Source organism: Myotis davidii, unplaced genomic scaffold, assembly GCF_000327345.1.
Source record: "Myotis davidii unplaced genomic scaffold, ASM32734v1 scaffold46, whole genome shotgun sequence".
Lineage (NCBI taxonomy): Eukaryota > Metazoa > Chordata > Mammalia > Chiroptera > Vespertilionidae > Myotis > Myotis davidii.
In genome coordinates, this window is record NW_006383006.1 from 12,134,993 (window position 1) to 12,156,900 (window position 21,908).

Consider the following 21,908-nt stretch of genomic DNA (forward strand, 5'->3'; position numbering starts at 1 on the left):
AGCCAGCAGTCCCAGATTGCAAGAGGGATGTCCGACTGCTGGTTTAGGCCCAATCCCTGTAAACTGGCAGTAGGACATCCTTTGAGGGGTCCCAGATTGGAGAGGGTGCAGGCTGGGCTGAGGAACACCCCCCTCCCCTGTGCACAAATTTCGTGTACCGGGCCACTAGTATGCTCATAAAAATCAAACCAGAAAAGAATGGGAAAGAAGATGAATGCCTCATTATGACTCAAGGCTATGTTTTCATTAAGCGCTTTGTTAATCTTTAGCCTTAACTAGCCTTGGAGCCTAAATAGATATTTGGTTGGTACATATTTTGACAGAGGTACATCCTAACATGAGAACATTTTGTCATTGCCTAAAAAACAAAGCATTAAACTTTCCATGCATATTACGAAGTGTGTAAGCCTCCCCTCATGGCTGAACCTAATGACAAATGAAACGAAAAGTCATGTTACCATACGTACTCATTTCAGAAATGAACCAGAAATCTAAGAAAAGTGTCAGCTTATTTTCTAATTTTCACATATATTTCTGAACAGTCTGCAACTCATTCTAAAAATAATTCAAAGTTATAATTATCTGGCTCATTTGCCTCCAGTTAATATCCTTTAAAATGGAACATTACATTTTCCAATTGAAAATTTGGAGGATGAACATTCTTTCTTATGGTGGACTTCATAATTTTACTAACCTTACTTGATTGGGTAAGTATTGTACTCTGGGGCTGGAGGGAGTATATTTGAGCTGCAGTATCGTCCGTTGTTCTTACCTCCCCTACCCCCACTGAGAGCCAATTTGTTTATTACCTCTCTTAGCAAAAGAAAATGTAATATTGGCAGACCTGACTCACTGAGGGTAAAATTGTGCATGTGCACTCGGGTGGCAAAAATCAAGGCAGCTCAGTTCCGTATTGCTCATGAAATTCTCAATTAAATTCCTAAGAGTTCCCTTGGTGGTCAGCAATACTTAATATTGTTAAACTCATTTATAAGGATGACTTGAAGGGACAGGTGACATACCCTTATAGGCTAAATGAGTTCTAACAGAAGTTTGAAGGTATGTTAATAGTCTTAGGCCAATTATAAACATAATACATATTTGTAAACATTTAAGCATTAGAGAAATTTAAGCATTTGAAATGGGTGTTTCGTGATGGAGTAAGGGTCAGAAATGTCTGTTGCTTAAGTTGCCTCCTGAATCAGAACTGCTGCTTCAAAGCAATCATGTCCAAATGCCCTTTTCTGTGTTATCCTTTTTGACAGCAAAACCAAAATGAAAGGGGTCATTTGTGTTATTGAACAGGCCCTTTTACAGTAGGCTCTGGGAAGAACTAACAAGATGGCAACAGGGATTTTCATTGTTTTCTCTCTTAAATTCATCTAAATTGCAGAATGTCTGTGACCCCCTAAAATGGGAAAAGATGTTCTGGGTTTTCCAATAATGTCTTTCCAGGCTGATGGTCATTTCCTTTGCTCAGTGGTAAAAGGCAGGCTAGGTTTTGCGGAATCGTAATGGACTCAGCCATCAGCTTCCCTAAGAGCTATAGTCTTGTGGGACCTTATGTTCTATGAAACCTTTCAGATTGGGGAAGGAGCTAGAGTTTGTTAGAGAAATAGAATGAGCCACAATTGGAAATAATATGATCACATAGTGTGCTCATTATTAAGATTGGTGGTTGTACTAGGGGTTCCTGACTGATGGTGGCCATGAGTAGGAAGGTTGGGGAAAGTAGGAACAAAAATGAAGACCAGCCGAAACCAGTTTGGCTCAGCGGATAGAGTGTTGGCCTGCGGACTGAAAGGTCCCAGGTTCGATTCCGGTCAAGGGCTTGTACTTGGGTTGCGGGCACATCCCCAGTAGGAGATGTGCAGGAGGCAGCTGATCGATGTTTCTCTCTCATCGATGTTTCTAACTATCTCTCTCCCTCTCTGTAAAAAATCAATAAAATATATTTTTTTAAAAAATGAAAACCAACTTGCTAAAAGTTCAGGAACTCCTAGGGACACCGTTGCCTCCAGAAAGCTTAATCTCACCTACTATATGGTTCCTGAATGATACAGAATCCTAAAGGGTTTGACCGTTGAAATCTAGAAGAAATTTGTAGCACTCTCCATCAGTATTCATCCTAAGCAATAAAAAGCTCCAGTTCCTTGTGATTCTGAGAGAAAGTAGGGAGTTGAACATTAATTAATGCAGTTTACTATAAATTTCCCTTGAAAAATCTAAGAAACAAATCGTGCCTTCTTTACTTGAAAAGCCTTTTTAAATCTTCATCCAAAAGAAAGGACTCCACCTGGACAAAATGACAGCCACCACGAGTGTTTCTGCCCCTCCTCACGGATGTGACAAGGTCTGTGAGCACTAGGCTTCCTTGGGAAACACTGTTAGACTCTCAAACACACTGTGATGTGTTAGTGCATTTGTTAAAACCCAAGGACAGGATCTTAGTCAATAGGTGCATTGACGTTAGAAATCTATTTTCCCGGAGTGCGCAGCCCTGAACCTTGCTTTCCTTTGTCTATTACAAGTGTCCTTGATTTGAATGCATTTGAGAGGCAGAATAAAGCTGAAGGCCTGGGGATGGTTACTGAGGAAGGAACACGTAAGTAACTAATGAATATGAAGGCCACTCTCTTCCTGAAAAAAAATCTTAATTAACTATTTCCCGTTAGAGCCCCTGCTCCTTGATCTTTGAGGACTTGCTCCATTTCGGCAAAATATTTCCATCAGTAACTTTGATAAAACCATCATCCAGGCTGGGTGTGTTGATAGAGCCAGTGCTAGCTAAAGACAGTTTATCATGGTGTTTATGGTTTTCTTACTTTGTATTCTTCTCTTTTTCTCTTATCACCAGTCATTGTTCGTGAGCGTGGTAAGTGGGAGTTTCTGGCTTGAGTTCCTACCATGTGTGCATCCTAAGGGATTGATTTAATTGCCTCAGTTCCAACACATTATAGGCTCAGTGGTTGCATGCCTTGTTTAACTCAACAGCTTGATGCTTAATTAAAGAAGGGTTTTCCATCTATCAAGCATGGGTTATGGTCTGAGAACCATTCCTGCCACTAGCCTGGTTATTTTCCTTACAAATGCATCCTGGGGCTAAATATTTTAGCTTTGCCAATCGTTGTGTTGTGCAGCCTCAGTTCCGGGTTAATCAGGTTAACCAGCATTCATCCAAGTTCCCTTTCCAAAGAATTCTGACACAGCTCCTGAAGCGTTTTTGTAGTTATTTGTCTTAGAAGGTGTTCTGTGTTGAGAAGCAAGCAAATGCTCACCAGTGTCCTCTGTTTTCAAGGTGAAAAAGTACTCCAGAATGACGAGTTTACACGAGATCTCTTTAGATTCCTACAGTTACTTTGTGAAGGACATAACAATGGTAAGTGGAACAGATAGATTTGTCAAGGGAAAACAGCATTCAGGTGAAAAATTCTGATTCCATTTAGGAAGCCACATTCAATACCAGCAGTTGCTAACTTAAGGACAACAGTTCATTCATTCCTAAATAAGAAACATAGCCTATGTAAAATGACCTTGAACTCATGACTAAAGTTATTTAGTGCCACCCAGCCTAAGCTGCTTCCAGGATCTTCAGATGTGAAACTAACAGCCCTTTCTGTCAAGGCCCTCAAGGCTCAATAAGTCCAGTTTCTGGTGTCACTGGAATGGGAGGGCTCATGTCAGAGCTCTGTCCTGCAAGATCCACCAAGACCCAAACAGGATGCCCTTGTAAGGTTTTTCACATAGTGTACATCTGCTGAGTTTAGCAAAGAAAGCACAACCGGCTCCCTAGGCAAGACAGAGACAGGGTCTGACCCAGCCCTGCTGTTGTCAGACTTTCAGAACTTCCTGCGGACTCAGATGGGTAACACCACCACCGTGAACATCATCATCAGCACTGTGGACTACCTTCTGCGCCTTCAGGTGAGTGGGCCTTGGATGGTGGCATGTCTCAGATGTACTTCCAAAAGCTAAAGACGGGTAGTTACAAGAGGCCAGGGAGGCCCAGGAGATAGTAAAACCCCAGTAAGAGGAAGTAAAATACCGTAAGTCCTCAACATCATCAATAAGTTCGTTTAAGTGAAACAACTTATAATGGGACCAATTTTGCCATAGGCTAACTGATTTAAATAAGAGTTAAGTTCCCACAGCATCTCATCAATAGTGTAATCTAACAACATTGAACAAGACAATTATTCGAGGACCTGCTGTGCCTAAAACGTGTATTTGAATGTTTGAAGACTGACCTGGGGGAAGTGGTGTAAAACCATATCATCTATTATGAAATGCTGGTTTATTTTAGTTTTGCCAGTGAAAACCTAGCCATGATGCCCTGGAGCTATCAAACAACCTGTGACTGAGAAAAGATTCTTCACTAGGAAAAAGATACAGGAAGTGGTCCGAATAAGATGAGTCTACAAGTTCTTAGTGTTGACAAGTCACTGGGTTTAATTGTTTGAAGGAAAATCCAAATAATATCAAGAAAATCTACACAAATATAAAAAGGATTCTCTTTTCTCTTTGCTGATTCTTCATGCACTTCTGCCATTTAACAGAGCAATCTATTTAACCTCCCTGTGTTCCAGTTTTCTTGTCTGTAAAATGGGTCTCAAAGGGTGACAGTAAAGATTGAGAAATTTAATATATACAGTAAGCTCAGAACAGTGCCTGGCACTTACAGTCTTAGTTATTGTGTTGTTGCTGTCATGATGATTTGGATGGTAATCATTATCTTTATCTTTAGGGTACATTTTTTTCCTGCGAGTAGATTGTCCTATATCTTAGTCACCCAGGTCCAGCTGTCCTCTCTCCTATCTGTTCTTTCCTACAGAGGGACATCTGTCCTTCAGAGATGCCAGGGATCACCTATTTCTGTACTTCTTCCCAGAGTTCCAGGCTCCTGTCTTAATGAAGAGGTCTTAGAGATGTGGGATTATCTTGTATTCTTCCTGAATGTTGAGTTTAGCTACACTAACTGAAGCCTGAGAAATACTAAACTCTACTTGTCTATTCCTAGGAATCAATCAGTGATTTCTACTGGTACTATTCAGGGAAAGACATCATTGATGAATCTGGGCAGCACAATTTTTCCAAAGCTCTAGTGGTCACAAAGCAGATTTTCAATTCTCTTACAGAATACATCCAGGTATGTGCACAGAATGCATGTTCAAACACAAGGAGAACATTTTCAACATCCCCATGATCTACATTCTCTACAGAACATTTGGGTGCACGGATGTTGCACCCAAATGTTCTGTTGTCTAGCCTATTGCTGACAACACTTCTTTTATGTAAATAGGAACCAATAGTACCTACACTCTGTGAGAAGCTACGGCTTATGGGTCCCCACTGTGACTCATTCATATCATTGTCACACTTGCATTTATCTAGTTATATTTTGCTTTCCCTCCTTGACTGAAAACTTTTTGCAGACAAAAAAGTTCTCATTCAATTTAAAATTCCTCATTTCTAACACAATGTCTACGTCATAGGTGTTCCGTAAGTGTGGACAGTAGAGTAGAGAAATGATTGCTAGAATGAAGGAATAAAGGCATAAATGATGTCACCTTGAGATTAAAAACAGAATTAATGACATCCTACGAATTTGTCAGAAATGAACTCTGTGCATAAGGTAACTTCAGAAGGACATAAGCTATGTGAATGGCAGTTAAGTCCACAAGTGAACTTCAGGTTGAATGTCTAGAACTTGCAGCGTTCTTTTTCTGTTCACAGTATTCTCTATTCATTGCCTATAGCAGTATAGCTACCATGCAAAGAGGACATAGTGGGGCGTAATTTGCTATAATATCAGTAGCCATGTCACAGTCCTCAGTGATGTTACATACATTTCTTAAAGATCTGTAGGATGAATCAACTGGCACAGTCAGATCATATTTGTTTACTATGATAAACATAAAACTAAGGCTATTAAATTTAAAAGAAGATTTTAAGGGAGAGATTGATCATTGTCACCCAAGGATGGTAAAAACATGGAGAGATAAACCTAGGAACAGGTGACTCATCTGAAGTGTCACAGAATGTGAGATGCCTGCCAAGGACATTGAACAGACTTGACAAGCATCTGATTTGTTCTCTGCAGAACCCCTTCCAGCTTCCAGAATGTCCCTTGCAACACTTAACCCTAATGTAAAGCAGACACTTTGTGTGTTTCTTTATACAAAGGGTTTTGTTCCAAAAAGAATCTAGAGGTTTCTAGGGATCAGATACCAAATGTACATGAGCAGTCATTTTTAAATAAGGTTCATGACTTAAGGAAGCAGGCAATATTTCTCCTGCTCACCTCTTCCCTGAGAATTCTGTCAAGACATTTCCAGAACATAAGATAGTATCAGTGTTCTTTTTGGAAATTTCTTACTGAAGGGTGATTTGGGAATTGATTAAAAGGTAGGAAAAATAAACTATAAGGAAGAGTTTACAATAAGAAATATCAGAGCAATAATGATCTGCAAAAATTGGAAAGGATATTAACAGGAAAAATGCAAACTGATCATTGTCTTCCCTCTGTGTTTGGCTTTCAGAAAAGATAGAGATGGTATTATACCTGAAGTTCAGGTTAATAGTAGGAAAATCCTAAAAGTAATTGACCAGGAATATTATTCAGTGTTTTGGGTTTGTTTTGTTTTTTATTTGAGCAGATAACTATGTGGTCATAGCATTCTCCAGGTAGCTTTGGCAGGTAATAGTAGATGTGCTAGGGCTTGATTTTCACAGTGGGCTCCACGGAACCCTTGAGTTCCTCAGACCCCTTGTAAGCCAAGGTGTGGATGAAGTGGGCAGGGGTGCCCTGCAGTCTTGTTCAACCAGAGCACTGAGCTTTTTTAAATGATGTTCCTGGGTGTAAGATTTTCTTTGAAAAACATATTCTAAGGCTAAAAGAAAATCTCTGGACATCGCTGGACTGTGAAACTCCTAGTGGCTTTTGTTAGACATAGGATCCTATGATGGGGGTGTTAATATCTTGGGGAAATATTGAGCACAAAATATGTGACTTTGGGGAGGAGCTATCTGTTCATATAAACTAGTGTCACAGGCCCTTCCTAAGCCCTTCAGAGCAGTTAATGATGTTTCAGTGAAATAGGATGTCCTCCTCTCCACAGGGCCCTTGCATTGGGAACCAGCAGAGCCTGGCTCACAGCAGGCTGTGGGATGCGGTGGTCGGCTTCCTCCATGTATTTGCTAACATGCAGATGAAACTCTCTCAGGTACTGTAGCCTGTCCCCAATGAGTTGTTGGTGTGAAATGCTAAGTTAATCCTCACCCCCTTGGTATTCCCATTGTGGATGTCGCTGCTTGATCAACTGACTGAAAAAGTCAAGCAGATTAGGGCTCATTTTTAAAACCACGGGTCTAAATGGGAGATAGGAGTGAATGTCCCAGACAGGCTTTTGCATGGATGCAGCTTCCTTCCTTGTGTCCCACCAACCTACCCTTTTCATAATTGCCTCAACATTTGCTTCCTTGTCACTGCTTTGTCAGTTTATAACAATCGATGGCTCTGTCTGGTCTGTCAGCTATCCGCATGTCTCTTTAATTTACCTATGCCTTCTCTCTCACCTTTGCTTCCTCCTCCCTCCCCACCTCTGCCTTTCCTTTCCACTCCCCATCTCTCTGGCAAGATGAATCAGACTCGCTGAGAGCATTTATTATGAACAAATAAATGTAGTGTATGTAGTAGATGATCATCTCTCTCCATGGCAACACATGAGGGAGAACTTCAGGATGTTTCAGGCTGATTAGAATAACATTTGTAGCATCAATTTAAATAATGTGTACCTACAATGTTCAAGGCTGTCACATCTGCCTCCTCCCTTCTGGAATGTGCTATTTAACCCTTTCATTTTTTCCCCTTTTGACTCTGGCCTTATGGGAGGAGAGAGTTCTTGGGAGGGCTGCTAATTCGGCAGTAACATGTCAGCTGCTTGACTCCTATGTCAACCCAGCTGGGGCAGCATGGTGAGGGGCTCTGGAGACAGGTCCTGCCACCTCCTCACTAGTAAATTTCAGAAAGCCAGTTCCCTTTTCTGGTTTTTTGCTTCATCAACTGTAAAATATTGGGATTTAGAATAGCTGATCTCTGAGGTCTCTTCCAGCTCAAATATTCTACACATCTATTTCGTATAAAGCTGTGACATACACCAGAGCTGGGGGGATGTCCCTCTGAAATTTAAAGAGCTAGACAAATAACTGTCTTTACAAAGAGAGTCTGTAAAAGGAGTGTGGCCCAGATGCACTTTTTAATCTCACCCTCTGATTGCCCACCTCAGATCCTCCAAGGATTGTTTTCCTTCTGTGATGTAGGGTGCAAAGCACAGTGCTAACTTGGCAATGCCCTGTCTGCAATGCTGAAATTAAAACCAAACAGACTACTATCAAAACCATCCGGAGGAATAGCCTCAATTATATAACATTTTAAGGGACCAGTGGCACCCAGATCACCACCAACTAGAATCAGGAGAACCTAAATTAATCCATTTAAAAAAAAGAAGAACACACTTAGTGATTTTAATCTCAATGCCTTAATTGGATTGCAATAGTATTCCCAAAAAACTCACTTGCATTTCTCCAGTATCAAGCACAACAACATAAACTATAGATATACCTAACAGCTCTTTGGTGGATTGGGTTGTTCAGTAGTTTTGGACAACGAGTGGTAATCTGCCACGTTGTGCTAATAAAAGGAAAGCTGTAAAGGAATGCTATCGGCCATGCTCTTCTGCAGGCAGCTTCCCGGAGCTACAAACAGTGGATGGCAAGACGTCCACATTCACAATGAGAAGGGAACTCATTCCCGAGATTGACCCAACCCTCACCTAGCATTTCCAGAGCAGGCTCTTCTTGCTCACTGCCCTGTACTTTGCTGAGGGATCAGATAGCTCAGGAGTATCTCCTGTTTCTGTTCTAGGATTCCAGTCAGATCGAGCTGTTGAAGGAACTCTTGGATCTCCTTCAGGACATGGTGGTGATGCTTCTGTCCCTCCTGGAAGGTTGGGCTGTTTGGTATAACTAGGCATTCACACAACTGTAATTGGTCCAAGCACTAACCATAGTAATCACACAGATTATCCTCCTGGCAGGTCATTCATGCCATATAACATTGGTTAGAAGGTCAAATTTTCATCAACAAAAAATGAGTGAGAGGAACATGGTCTGATGGAGAAAACCTGAAACCAACTTATTTTATGACAATAGGAAAGCCAGAATGAACTGGGGAAAACCTCTAAGCTTTGCTCTTCCCTATTCTCTCCCTCTCCCCATTGCTTTTCAATACATCTGGCTGCCAGTGTGTATGCCAGCCATCTAGTTGGACACTCTCCTAGGTCTAAGGGGATGAGAGGGGCACCACTTATTCCTATGTGTCCCCAGGAATCTAATAACAAAACCATTTCCCAGGCCCCAAGCCAGATAAAAGGCACAGGGATAGCCATCTCCTTCTCCCTCTGTTTCTATCCCCCAAGCTCCTAGTGGTGTAGTCTTTATGGCTTGCTGCTCCCTCCTGCCCATTTCCAAATTATCACAGTCAGAAAAGAGCTGACTGATTTGGCACATAAGTCTTTTAGAAATAGCTACCTGACCAGTTACAGAATGGCTTGGATTTATTGATATATTTGTATGTCTTTTTGAACCTGCCTCACAGGGAATGTGGTAAATGGAACTATTGGCAAGCAGATGGTTGACACACTGGTAGAGTCATCTACCAATGTAGAAATGATCTTGAAATTCTTTGATATGTTCTTGAAACTTAAAGACTTAACCAGCTCAGACACCTTCAAAGAATATGACCCAGATGGTAAAGGGATTATCTCCAAAAAAGAATTCCAGAAGGCCATGGAAGGGCAGAAACAGTACACACAGTCAGAGATTGACTTTCTCCTTTCTTGTGCAGAAGCTGATGAGAATGACATGTTTAACTACATTGATTTTGTCGACCGGTTCCATGAGCCGGCCAAGGATATAGGGTTTAATGTGGCAGTGTTATTGACAAATCTCTCGGAGCATATGCCCAATGATTCTCGCCTTAAGTGTCTGTTGGACCCAGCAGAAAGTGTGCTAAACTACTTCGAACCATACCTAGGACGCATTGAGATTATGGGTGGTGCCAAGAAAATTGAGCGTGTTTATTTTGAGATCAGTGAATCCAGTCGAACTCAATGGGAAAAGCCCCAAGTGAAGGAATCTAAGCGACAGTTCATCTTCGATGTTGTCAATGAAGGTGGGGAACAGGAAAAGATGGAACTGTTTGTGAACTTCTGTGAGGATACCATCTTTGAAATGCAGTTAGCATCTCAGATCTCTGAATCTGACTCAACTGACAGGCCAGAAGAGGAGGAGGAGGAAGATGAAGACTCTTCTTACACATTAGAGATTGAGGGGGAAGAAGAGGATGACAAATCCTTTGAGTCTGTCTCTGCATTTGCCATGGCCTGTGCCTCAGTGAAGAGAAATGTTGCCAACTTTCTAAAGAGGGTAACTCTGAAGAACCTCAGAAAGCAATACAGGAAGGTGAAAAAGATGACTGTGAAGGAGCTGGTAAAGGTATTCTTCTCGTTCTTCTGGATGTTGTTCGTGGGGCTGTTCCGGTTGTTCTTCACCATCTTGGGGGGAATCTTTCAGATCCTCTGGAACACAGTGTTTGGAGGGGGCCTGGTAGAAGGGGCAAAGAACATCAGGGTGACCAAGATCCTGGGGGACATGCCTGATCCAACCCAGTTTGGTATCCATGATGATGTTTTGGAAGCTGAGAGGGCAGAAGTGACCGAGATGGGTATCAACACGGAACTAGTGCACTTTTTAAAGGGTGAGAAAGGAGATACGGATATTATGTCAGATCTTTTTGGATTCCACTCCAAGAAAGAAGGTGGCTCAAAGCATGGGCCAGAAGTGGGTTTGGGTGACCTCTCTGAGATTATTGGCAAGGATGAACCTCCTACACTAGAGAGTACTGTACGGAAGAAAAGGAAAGTACAGGTAAGCATAATTTGTTTCCATCATCTTCCTTTACACCCAGAAAAACACTTGCTACTATATTTTGCAGCTAGTACTGACACCAATTCCCTGAGAGCCAACAATGTATTAGACACCAGCTCTCCTATGATTATCCTGACCTCATCATTCTAGCTCTACTATGTCTGGGGGGTGCAAGTCATAAATGGATGCCTCGGTGTCTAATTGCTGGGTGGTCTTCAGTTTACATTGTAGAGTTCCAACATGGTGATCTGTGATGCTCACCTTACTTCCACACTTTTATTAGAAGGTTAGTTCTCATGGTAGACAGGTTCATTCAGTAAACTGAAAGCATAGAAAACCAGGTATAATATAACAAGAGGTTTTTCTAGTGAGACAATAATTCTGCAGTGTCCCAAAAGGTCCAGATGATATCATATATTTTAGCATAGTGTCCCAGTGAGTCTTATTGGCTGGGACATTTCATTATTGTGATGTAGCCACTATTAAATTTGGATTTTGAGTCAGCCAACTAGATTAAGAGAATAAGATAATAGTAATTCAGAGCCCCTTGGTCATGGGTGTTGGTCCTTGGTCAACCCTTGGTCATGGGTGCTTCCCTCTGTTGCAGCATCCAACTCACAGCATCATTCTAGCACTAAAGAGGGTATGGAGAGAAGTGTAAAGAGATCAGAGCCCAAAGACAACTTTTATTCATTCATTACATTAATATTTATTAACTAGCTAATATGTGTTTGTCACTGTTTTTGGCTCTGAGGATACAGTGGTAAGTGAAAAATGCATTGTCCCTATAATTCAGTGAAAAAGAGAGATATTGAATAAATCTGTATAGACATGAAGAACATTAGGAAGGACGAATGCCAGGTGCTAAGTATATGTATAGGAGAGAAATCTCACCTGACTGCGAATCAGAGAAGAAAGCATCAGAGTCATAGACATTTTTATAATATTAATTTCTTTACTCCATTTGGCTCCCCGATGTAGCCCCAGGGCATAAACATAATTGGATTCATTCAAGGCCTGCTACATGCCACGCTGTGTTCTGAGGCTATGAAAACTCAGTTAATAAGAAAGACATTTTTGCTTTAATAGAGCTTAACTTCTAATGGAAGAAGACAACAAATAAATAAGATAATTATTATTTGTGACACATGCTAAAATAAATGAACAAGGACATGTGTTCCAGAGTGAATGTGGGCCCTACTTTAAATAGGAGGCATGCGGGGGCCCAGGTGCTGCCCAGGGCCCAAGGAGGCTTCTGACAAGGTGTCCTATGAACCATGTCCTGAAGGATATCAGGCACTTGCACAGCAGTCACACTCCAGGCAGAGGATATGCTTAGTGCAAAGGTCCTGGTGCAGGGAAGGTTTGGAATGTCCCAGGAAAGAAAATGAGATCCGGGTGTAGGAAGTAAGGAATCAAGTGGTGCAAGATGAGGATGGAATGAAAGGCCATGATCCTGTAGCCATGTAGGCCTCGGTAAGGAGCTTGAATTTTCTTCAATGTGCAGTGGTCGTCAGGCAGAGGACCTGGGGGAGCGGGTGCTAAAAGGATTAAAGACAAGGCGGGTATCCTGTCTGAAGCAGGTTCTGATTTGGACCATCTCTCCCTGACCCCATGGGGTCATGGGACCACTGCTGCGGGCTGTGACAGTGTCTGAGCACAAGTTTTCTCTTTGAGTTGACTAATAATAAGAGGGTAGTGGAGTTTTCAGATTTGAAATCTTTGTCTTGGCATCTCTCCAGAGCACCTGGATATGTAGCAGGACACTCACCTTCCATGACCCTGAGAGAAGCATAAGCAGAAGAAAAAGCCATTGGGACTTCTGACCAGGGAGATGAAAGTGGCCAGCGATATGGCTCTTCACCATGAACACACTGATTGGGGAGAACTTGACTGACTATTGTTTTTGTCTAGGCAGCAGAGATGAAAGCAGCACATGACTCAGAAGGAAAAGTGGAACCCGAGAAGGCAGAGTAAGTTCTTGGTAGCTTCGAGGACTCAAACTCCTGTTAGACAGTTCTTGATAGCATCTACTATTCTATTGCTGTGGTAAATAGCTGTAGTAATACTATCCTATATAATAAAAGCCTAATATGCAAATTGCCCCCTTGGGTGGTCATTTGACCAGGGAAACTGGGAGTTCAACTGCTTGCTATGATGTGCGCTGACCACCAGGGGTTGGCATGGAACATGGCAGGTGTCGGCAATGTGCTGTGACCTCTTGCCAGCTACCTGGGGGCAGGAGTGACGAGGACGGAAGTGTAATGAGAATGTGGGGTGTCCGCTGAGCTTGCTCTTACTCTCCCTGCTACCCTCCCCTGGGGTGCCAGGGCTCACACACCAGGGAAGCCCCCACACTCAGGTGCCAGGCTCCCGCAAGGAACCTGTCCCACACTTGTGAGGCATCTTCCAGGTGAGCCAGGGCACAGCTGCTGGGACCACAGGGGCCAGTCAGATTCCCTGTGGGTTCGTGCAGGAGCCAGTCTGCAAGGCCAGTCGGGAGAGAGTGTACTGCCCACCCAGCTTCCATGTGGCACCACTGGGTGGCCCAGAGGTCCACGCTGCTCCCTGGCACGCGGCGTCCAGCCGTGCTCACCGCATCTCCATGTGGAGACTTGAGCACCATGACTCAGGTGGATGGGGGGCATGTGGGGGCCCAGGTGCTGCCCAGGGCCCAGAGGTCAGCTGGAACCTGTCCTTCCATGCCAGACTCTTGTGCTTTGATCGCCAGCCAGACCTAGGGACTGCACTCATGCACGAATTTCATACACCGGGCCTCTAGTAGGGGGGAGGGGGCCACAGGAGGTTGGAGGACCAGGGGGTGGAGGGGCCACGGATTATTGGCCAGCTGGGGGGAGAGGCTGTGAGAGATTGGCTGTAAGAGTACACTGACCACCAGGGGGCAGCTCCTGCATCCCATCGAGGCCTATCAGGGGTCTGGCTGACCTGGGGGGAGGGGGTGCAGGAGGTTGGCAGGCCGAGGGGTGGTGGGCAGTGGAGCCATGGAAGGTTGGCTGAGGGGGGAGGGGGCCACAGGAGGTTGGAGGACCAGGGGGTGGAGGGGCCACGGATTATTGGCCAGCTGGGGGGAGAGGCTGTGAGAGATTGGCTGTAAGAGTACACTGACCACCAGGGGGCAGCTCCTGTGTTGAGCATCTGCGCATCATAGTGACTGGTTGACCTGTAGTTCTGGTTGTTCTAGTCATTTAGTTGTAGGGGTCACTTAGGCTTTTATATACATAGACTAGAGGCCCGGTGCACAAAAATTTGTGCTCTCAGGGGGGAGGGGGCCCCTCAGCCCGGCCTGTGTCCTCTCGCAGTCTGGGACCCCTCAGGAGATAACAACCTGCTGGCTTAAGCCTGCTCCCGGGTGGCAGAGGGCAGGCCCAATCCCTAGGTGCAGCCCCTGGTTGGGCTCAGAGCAGGGCCGATTGGGGAGTTGGGGAGCCGCCCCCTGTCATGCACAGAGCAGGGCGATCGGAAGGTTGCGATGCCACCCTCAGTCACGCTCAGGGTAGGGCCGATTGGGGGGTTGGGGCACCACCCCCTGTCACACTCAAGGCAGGGTCGATGGGGAGGTTTGCGGCACCACCCCCTGTCACTCACAGAGCAGGGCCGATCAGGGGGTTGGGGGACCGCCCTCTATCACCCACAGAGCAGTGCCAATCAGGGGGTTGGGGCACCACCACTCTCACACTCAGGGCAGAGCCGATGGGGAGGTTATGGCTCTACCCCGTCACACACAGAACAGGGCCCGTGGGGGACGGGGGAGGGATTGGGGTGCCGCTCCTTGTTACACACAGAGCAGGGCCGATCAGGGGGTTGGGGAGCTCCACCATGTCACACAGAGAGTAGGGCTGATAGGGGAGTTGGGACACTGCCCCCTGTCACAGACAGAGCAGGGCCGGTCAGGGGGTTGGGGAGCTCCCCCCTGTCATGCAAAGAACAGGGCTGATCAGGGGGTTGGGAACTCCCCCTTGTTACACACAGAGCAGGGCCAATCAGGGGGTTGGGGCACTCCCCCCTGTCACTCACAGAGTAGGGCCGATAGGGGAGGTTATGGCTCTACCCCATCACACACAGAGCAGGGCCCGTGGGGGATGGGGAGCTTGAGGCCCCTCCCCCTGTCACACCCCGGCTGGCTGAAGTCTGGCGGTATTTGTTACATAGTTTCTTAAACTGCAGGCTCAGAGGCCTGCAGCTGCAGGCGGGGAACGTTGGTTTCCTCCGTCACTGAGACAAGCAAGCCTCATGTTAGTTTCAAGCTGCCTGGCTGCTGGCCGCCATCTTGGCTGTCAGTTAATTTGCATATCTCGCTGATTAGCCAATGGCAAGGGTAGCGGTCATACACCAATTACCATGTTTCTCTTTTATTAGTGTAGATAGGCATTTTTCAAGCTCTGGGTACATTTCCTTTTACCCCAGCTATACAATAAACACATTTTATTAATCTTGTTAATTTTATAATCTCACTAATAGGTCAGAATTTCACCATCTGGCCAAATTATCAAACACTGACATTTCATAACTTTATATAATGATGATGATATCTAATATATTAAATACCTATTACATGCCAGGCCCTATGCTAAGGTCTTTTACACAATATCTCATTTAATCCCTACCACAAATTTGGAGAATAGATACTATTGCTAATTCAAATGAAGTCTTAAAAAATAAATAATAAAGGACTTTTCTGAAGAAGAAGAAAAGTTGCTAAGCCAAATTTCTGAAAAAGACTACAAAATTATTGATAACTATTGTAAACCTATGACCATGGCTCATCAAAGTGGACACCACTTATTAAGTGCACAGTTGATGTCCAGGCACCGTGGGTGATAAAGAGCTGAGGTTTCCACCTCCCAAGAAAGAATTACCAGACTTGAATTCAGTCTCCCTGTCTGGGCCAGGCCTCCCCCTGGCCTCTGTGCTAAGTGGGTTTCTTGCTCCTGCAGCATGGAAGATGGGGAGAAGGAGGAGACAGCTGGAGAACAAGCCAAGGTCCTGTGGGCAGAGGCGACAAAAAAGAAGAAGCGGCGGCGTGGCCAGAAAGCCGAGAAGCCTGAAGCCTTCATGGCTAATTTCTTCAAAGGGCTGGAAATCTATCAGACCAAGTTACTGGTAAGCGCTCCAGCCCAGGGCCCACCTCTGGGGCAGGAGTTGGCCCAAGGAAAACCTCAGAGAAATGACCACAATTTTGTTTCACAATTTGGTTGGTTATGCTTCCTCACTTTCTCATTCCTCTTCTCATTTATCTACCTGCTCCTCTTGTGTTGGAGGAAACGCAATAGAGGTTAACCTGGCAAAAGCCAATTGCTCCAGCTTCCCTGCCCTGTGCTGTCTCGGACAGCATGGAAATTCCTCTTCCTAGCTGTGTCATGTGGGGACTTAGCTGCTCCTCAGCCAAAGTTCATGAGTAGTTGGACCATTAGGGATGCAAAAAGAATCTACCCATGTTAGGTGGTTTCTCATAACAGCCCCCAAAAGCTGTTCTTCCACATGCAATCAGCCCTCAGCCTAGCTTCTGCAGTTCTCAGATGATTTGCCTCCTGAGGTACAGCTGCTGATGCCAGGACAACCCCTTCCCCGGCACCTGCGGTGAGAGCCCTCCACAGGGAGATGGAGCGCTTTCCCCATGCAGCTGCACCCTAGTCCTCAGATGCTGATCTTCCCAGGAAGATGGCAGTGAGGATGGGAATGGTGCCCCTGAGAAGGGAGAGGTAGGGGCTCAGGGACTGTGACTTACAAAAGGCCAGGCACCTGACGTCAGTCTGGTTGCATGCAGGGTAGGAACTGCAGAGAGGTCTTTGTGAACTTAGATCACCCATAATGTCCCAAAAGACTAATTTCTGTGTGACGTGCTCAGTATATGCACACACACACACACATGCATGCCTTTATAGCAGCATTTGAGTCTGCTGGTGGCATGTCTGGCATTTGGCACCCTGAAGGACAAGTTGGGCCAGGGTTCCTTTGAACATCACTCTAAGCAATTTTTTTTAAATCATTGTTTTTGGTTCCTCTCTCAAATAAGTCCCAAGAAGGCCAGAATTATCCTAGAATACTGGTTACCAAAGAGTAGAACTATTCACGTGTAAACTTCTAACCAAAGCAAACTTCTGTGTGAAAGAAGGAAGTTCCCTTTTCCTTGCAAAGCTCCTCACCTCTGCCTGTCCTTTCCTTTTCAGCATTACCTGGCCAGGAATTTCTACAACCTGAGGTTCCTCGCTCTGTTTGTAGCCTTCGCTATCAACTTCATCCTGCTCTTTTACAAGGTGATACTTCATTCAAAGCTCATTTACTAAATGTACTTTACTTTTTAAAAAAATAATAGAAATTAGAGCTAAGATTCTAATATCTAAAGACATTTCTAAGACACTGGCCTCTAAAAAGGGTGTCATCTTCAGTAAGGGGAAGAATGGAGAGACTGCCTGCAAGGACACTATTCAGTTGTTCTATTCATTACCTAATAAATTCTTCAAATATTTGTTGGGAATCTACTATGTCCTTGAGCCTTTATTAGGAACTGGAAGGCATTTCAAAATGCAGTTCTTTCCTTGAGGAATAAGGTAACGGAGAGCCATTATAGTTGGTCCCCATGATAGTACCCTTATAAAGGGAGAATTAACAGTTGTTTTCTGAATGAGGAGAAGGAGGGACTAATCAAGAGAAATGAAGATGTGGAGCATTGATAAGTGGGTCTTGTACACTGCAGGCACATAATAAATGTTCATGGAATGAATTCATGAATGATAGGCCTTTACTAATTTTTAGTAAAAATTCCCTAATTTTTAAGTATTTTTTCTTTTTCTCAAAAGATACATTTTGTCTATTTAAAGTGTCGTTTGCGATTATTAGAGCTACTAGGGATTCCTAGGAATAAGTGGCCCCAAAGCCTCACACTCAGCAAGTAATGCTGAGTCACCGCTGTTTGCTCAGCCACGTAAAGTCTGTGGGGAGACCCAACGGCGGATGCTCTTCCTAGTGTTTGTAAGAGTGTGTGTCTTGGCCAGGTCACTGAAGAGCCTTTAGAAGAGGAGGCAGAGGATGTGGTGAACCTGTGGCATTCCTTCAGTGACGACGACGAGGAGGAAGCGATGGTGTTCTTTGTCCTTCAGGAGAGCACTGGATACATGGCCCCAGCGTTGCGGGCGCTGGCCGTTATCCACACCATCATCTCTTTAGTCTGCGTGGTGGGCTATTACTGCCTCAAGGTGAGTTGCTGTCCACTCTGAATCCAATCTGAATCCTTGGAGAGAAGGCATCATGTCTGAGCCCAGCCAGCACTTTGTCCTCTAAGACTTTGCTAAGAGACTAAGGTTTGTGGAGCAGCATCCTGGGTATCACCTAGGACAGTGATGGCGAACCTTTTGAGCTCGGCGGCGTGTCAGCATTTTGGAAAACCCTAACTTAACTCTGGTGCCGTGTCACATAGAGAAAATTTTTGGTATTTGCAACCATAGTAAAACAAAGACTTATATTTTTGATATTTATTTTATATATTTAAATGCCATTTAACAAAGAAAAAGCAACCAAAAAAATGAGTTCGCATGTCACCTCTGACACACGTGTCATAGGTTCGCCATCACTGACCTAAGAGCTGGTGACCCATACAATTGCGGCCCCCTGCCCCAGGCCTTTTAAATTGGAATCTGTACTGTAACATGATCCCCAGGAGATCTGCATCCACACTGTTTGAGAAGCCTTGCTCTCTCAGTCCCATTTCAGGCTCCACTTGTAGAATTTCATAAAATTAGAAGCATCAGTCTAAATCACACATGGACCTTGTGTGAGATTCTTCTGATCTTTGCATTTATATTGGAGTTTTTACAAAAATGCTTTTCGCCTTTCAAAAATCATTAGGTTTTAACTCTTCGAGACATTAGAAGAAAACTTAATGAGTTACAGTTTCAGTTACTGTTTATTGCTGATAACAAATCACCCCTAAACTTGGTGGCTGAAAATGATGTTTGATCGCTCTGATTCTGTGACCTGGCTGGGCCATCTGAGCAGCTCCTCTGCTCCATGTGCAGGCGGCTGCATCAGCAAGCATGTGGGAGTTCAGCTGGGCCAGACTGTCCACGGTGGCACTGGCTCACGCCTGCACAGTAAGAGGTAGCAGCTGGCAGGCTGGCGTAGCTGGGCCTCTCCATGCAGACCCAGGGCACTGCCCTGTCCACGTGCCTCTCCACATTCTCTCCCTAGCCAGGTAGCTGGACTTCTTGCATATGGTGCCTTGGAGTTTCCAAAAAAACACAGAAGTGAAAGCTACTAGCCCTTCTTAAGCCCAGGCCCAGCCCCAGAACTGCCAGTGTCATTTCTATTGCATTCTTCTGGGTAAAGCAAGTCACAGGGCCGGCCCAGCTTCACTGTGGCTCAGGGGTGAGGAGGGCTGCACAGGACAGTAATACTAGGAGACCAGGTTTGCTAGGGCCACGGTTATGTCTTCAGACACTACCACAGTTACGTGAGTCTTCAGTCGTTCTGTGTTTGGTGTTCTAAGTCCAGTTCTTTTTCTACTATCCCACATATTTTTCTCTTCACATTTTTGTTTTTTTTTTTATTTCTTTTTAGTGGGACATCCCTTTGATTTTTTACCAAGCCATCTCCTCCCAGGGAAAAACCCAGGAAATATATGTCTATCTTTGTGGCCCTCACCTCCCAGTGAACTATGGTATCATGTAGGAAGTTCAGTTACCCTGCTGAAGAGAGCGTGTGCCCTAAACCAGCGATGGCCAACTGATGGTCTGCAGACCACTGGTGGCCCGTGAGGTCCGAAAGGTTGGCAACCGCTGCCCTAAACCACACAGAGGACCCCACTGTAACAATAAAAGCACAGATCTGGTAGCCGGGCTACCTGGGTTGGACTCGATGGTGTTCTTTGTCAGCTCAGCCATTTAACCTGCCACCTCTCTGTTTCCTCCTCTGTAAAAGTGAGTATCATAATACCACCTCCTGAACATTGCTGGAGGATTAAATGAACTGCTATGTGTAAAAGCACTCAGAACATCAGAGAGCAACTAAGAATGCCAGCTGCTGCCCCTTCGGTCACTGTCCCAGGGCTCACCTGTTGTGTAGGGTGCAGCTACACTGCTGGCCTAGAGAAACACTCTCCAGGGAATAAAATGTGCAAATCCTACTTACAAAGCCATACAAACTCCTAGAAGACTGGAGGGGAATGCTTTGAATCCCAGAGATCAGAACAGCTCTAAAGCTTGATATTATTATTGTTATTCAGAGTCATTTCAAAATACAGCAGAAGTTAGTCAGCGTAGCTTTATCTTTGTTTCCCCTCCCACATCATCCATTAGCTGACAGCAGTCATTGATTCCTCCCAGTGTGTGATGCCTATTATTAGCCTTTGCCATCTTCCTAGCATTAGTCTTTTCTTTCATCTGTGTCATTTCATTGTTTTAAAGAAGAAAGAGCAAGAGGTAACGCTTTACAAATCATGTTCTAAATTTTGTCTTTTTGTCTTGGAAATAAAGGGGCAGTGTGAGGCATATGGATGTCATTAGCTTTAAGGAAGAGTTATTGGAAGAAACTGTTTGGAGACCAAGGTCTCAAGGATGTTGCTAAGTAACCAGTGACTTCCCAGCAAATGAGAAAGCCTGGTTCTGAGTTAAGCTTTTCCAGCTAAAGGTGCTCTGGCTTTTCTGATTTCCCCTGGGATTTCAGCAGTAGCCTCTGACCTCACTAACTGTCCCATATTTGAAGTGTGTGTGTGTTGGTGAGGGTTGGGGTGATGGGTTATTTCCCCACCCTTCTGTGTGGTGGGTCTCTATAGCCACCCACTTGGCACCTAAAATCAGACTTAGAGCAATAAGACAACAGGGAGTGATTGTTGAGAACAAATAAGAGTGCTCCTACCTGGCAGGCACTCTCCTGGCAAAGCCTCTGAGGAAGAAAACCTCAATCCAAAAGACTATGTACAGGGCCCAGTGAGCCCTCTCATTCTGTCCATCAAACCATGTTTCTTCACCAAATTTCAAAGCCATGAGATGAATATGACCCTAGCCACTGAGTGGGGGTGGGGGTGGGGTGGGGGGGCATTTCATGGTATACCTGTAGCTGACTAATCAACTCTAGAATAGTCTATCATCCCTTTTTAGTTCAACTCCAGCCTAGGAGTCTAAGGAGACCTAACTCATTCCGCCCCAGGGACCCATCTGCATACAGCCTTCTCACTAGGATGACTCAAGGAGTCCAGTTTGCATTAATATCAGCTGTTTAACCCAAACCTTAAAGGGTGGCCCAAGTGAGATCAGCTTTTGGAAAGGAAGGTGTACTAGCCCAAGGAGTGATAAGAGGTTTGATTCTGGACACATAATTAGGCACCCTAAGAATCCCACTAAAAGGAGATTGTTGCCCTCAAGGTGGAAGGACAGTTTATTGAAATGTGTAGGAGAGAGTGCTTTAATTAGGAAGCCTTCTCTGAGGAACGAGTTCCCTCTTCAGTAATAGAGGGATGAGAATACCACCTTCTACAGTCTGGGGATATTAATGCTTGGCCCAGTGCCTGGCACATGGTGGCATCAAGCTATTAGTCATTCCCTTTCCCTAACTATTCAAAAAATGGTCATCATTAGTGAAGGTAATGCTCTAATGTTAGTGTATTCATTGTGAAAGCGAGAGCTGCAAGATAAACTAATGTCCTGAAAGAAAGTAAAGAAATAGAGCTGGATAGGTGAACAAAGGCGACTTAGCTGTGACAGTTAAAACAGGCACATCTTGCCCTGACTGGTTTGGCTCAGTGGATAGAGTGTCGGCCTGCAGACTGAAGGGTCCCAGGTTCGATTCCGGTCAAGGGCATGTACCTGGGTTGTGGGCACATCCCCATTGGGGGGTGTGCAGGAGGCAGCTGATCGATGTTTCTCTCTCATCAATGTTTCTAGCTCTCTATCCCTCTCCCTTCCTCTCTG

At 44.7% G+C, this 21,908-nt stretch overlaps 1 protein-coding gene across 1 annotated transcript in view; it reads left to right on the top strand.

Moving 5' to 3' along the window:
* The window catches only part of RYR3 (ryanodine receptor 3), a 417,605-nt gene that overhangs the window by 378,537 nt on the left and 17,160 nt on the right, over positions 1-21,908 (top strand). The window contains 12 exon segments of the mRNA XM_015557536.1: positions 2,532-2,605; positions 2,858-2,875; positions 3,299-3,379; positions 3,836-3,924; positions 5,018-5,146; positions 7,119-7,223; positions 8,924-9,005; positions 9,656-10,986; positions 12,901-12,959; positions 15,942-16,107; positions 17,175-17,261; positions 18,000-18,200. Of these exon segments, the coding sequence (XP_015413022.1) occupies positions 2,532-2,605; positions 2,858-2,875; positions 3,299-3,379; positions 3,836-3,924; positions 5,018-5,146; positions 7,119-7,223; positions 8,924-9,005; positions 9,656-10,986; positions 12,901-12,959; positions 15,942-16,107; positions 17,175-17,261; positions 18,000-18,200 (2,422 nt within the window).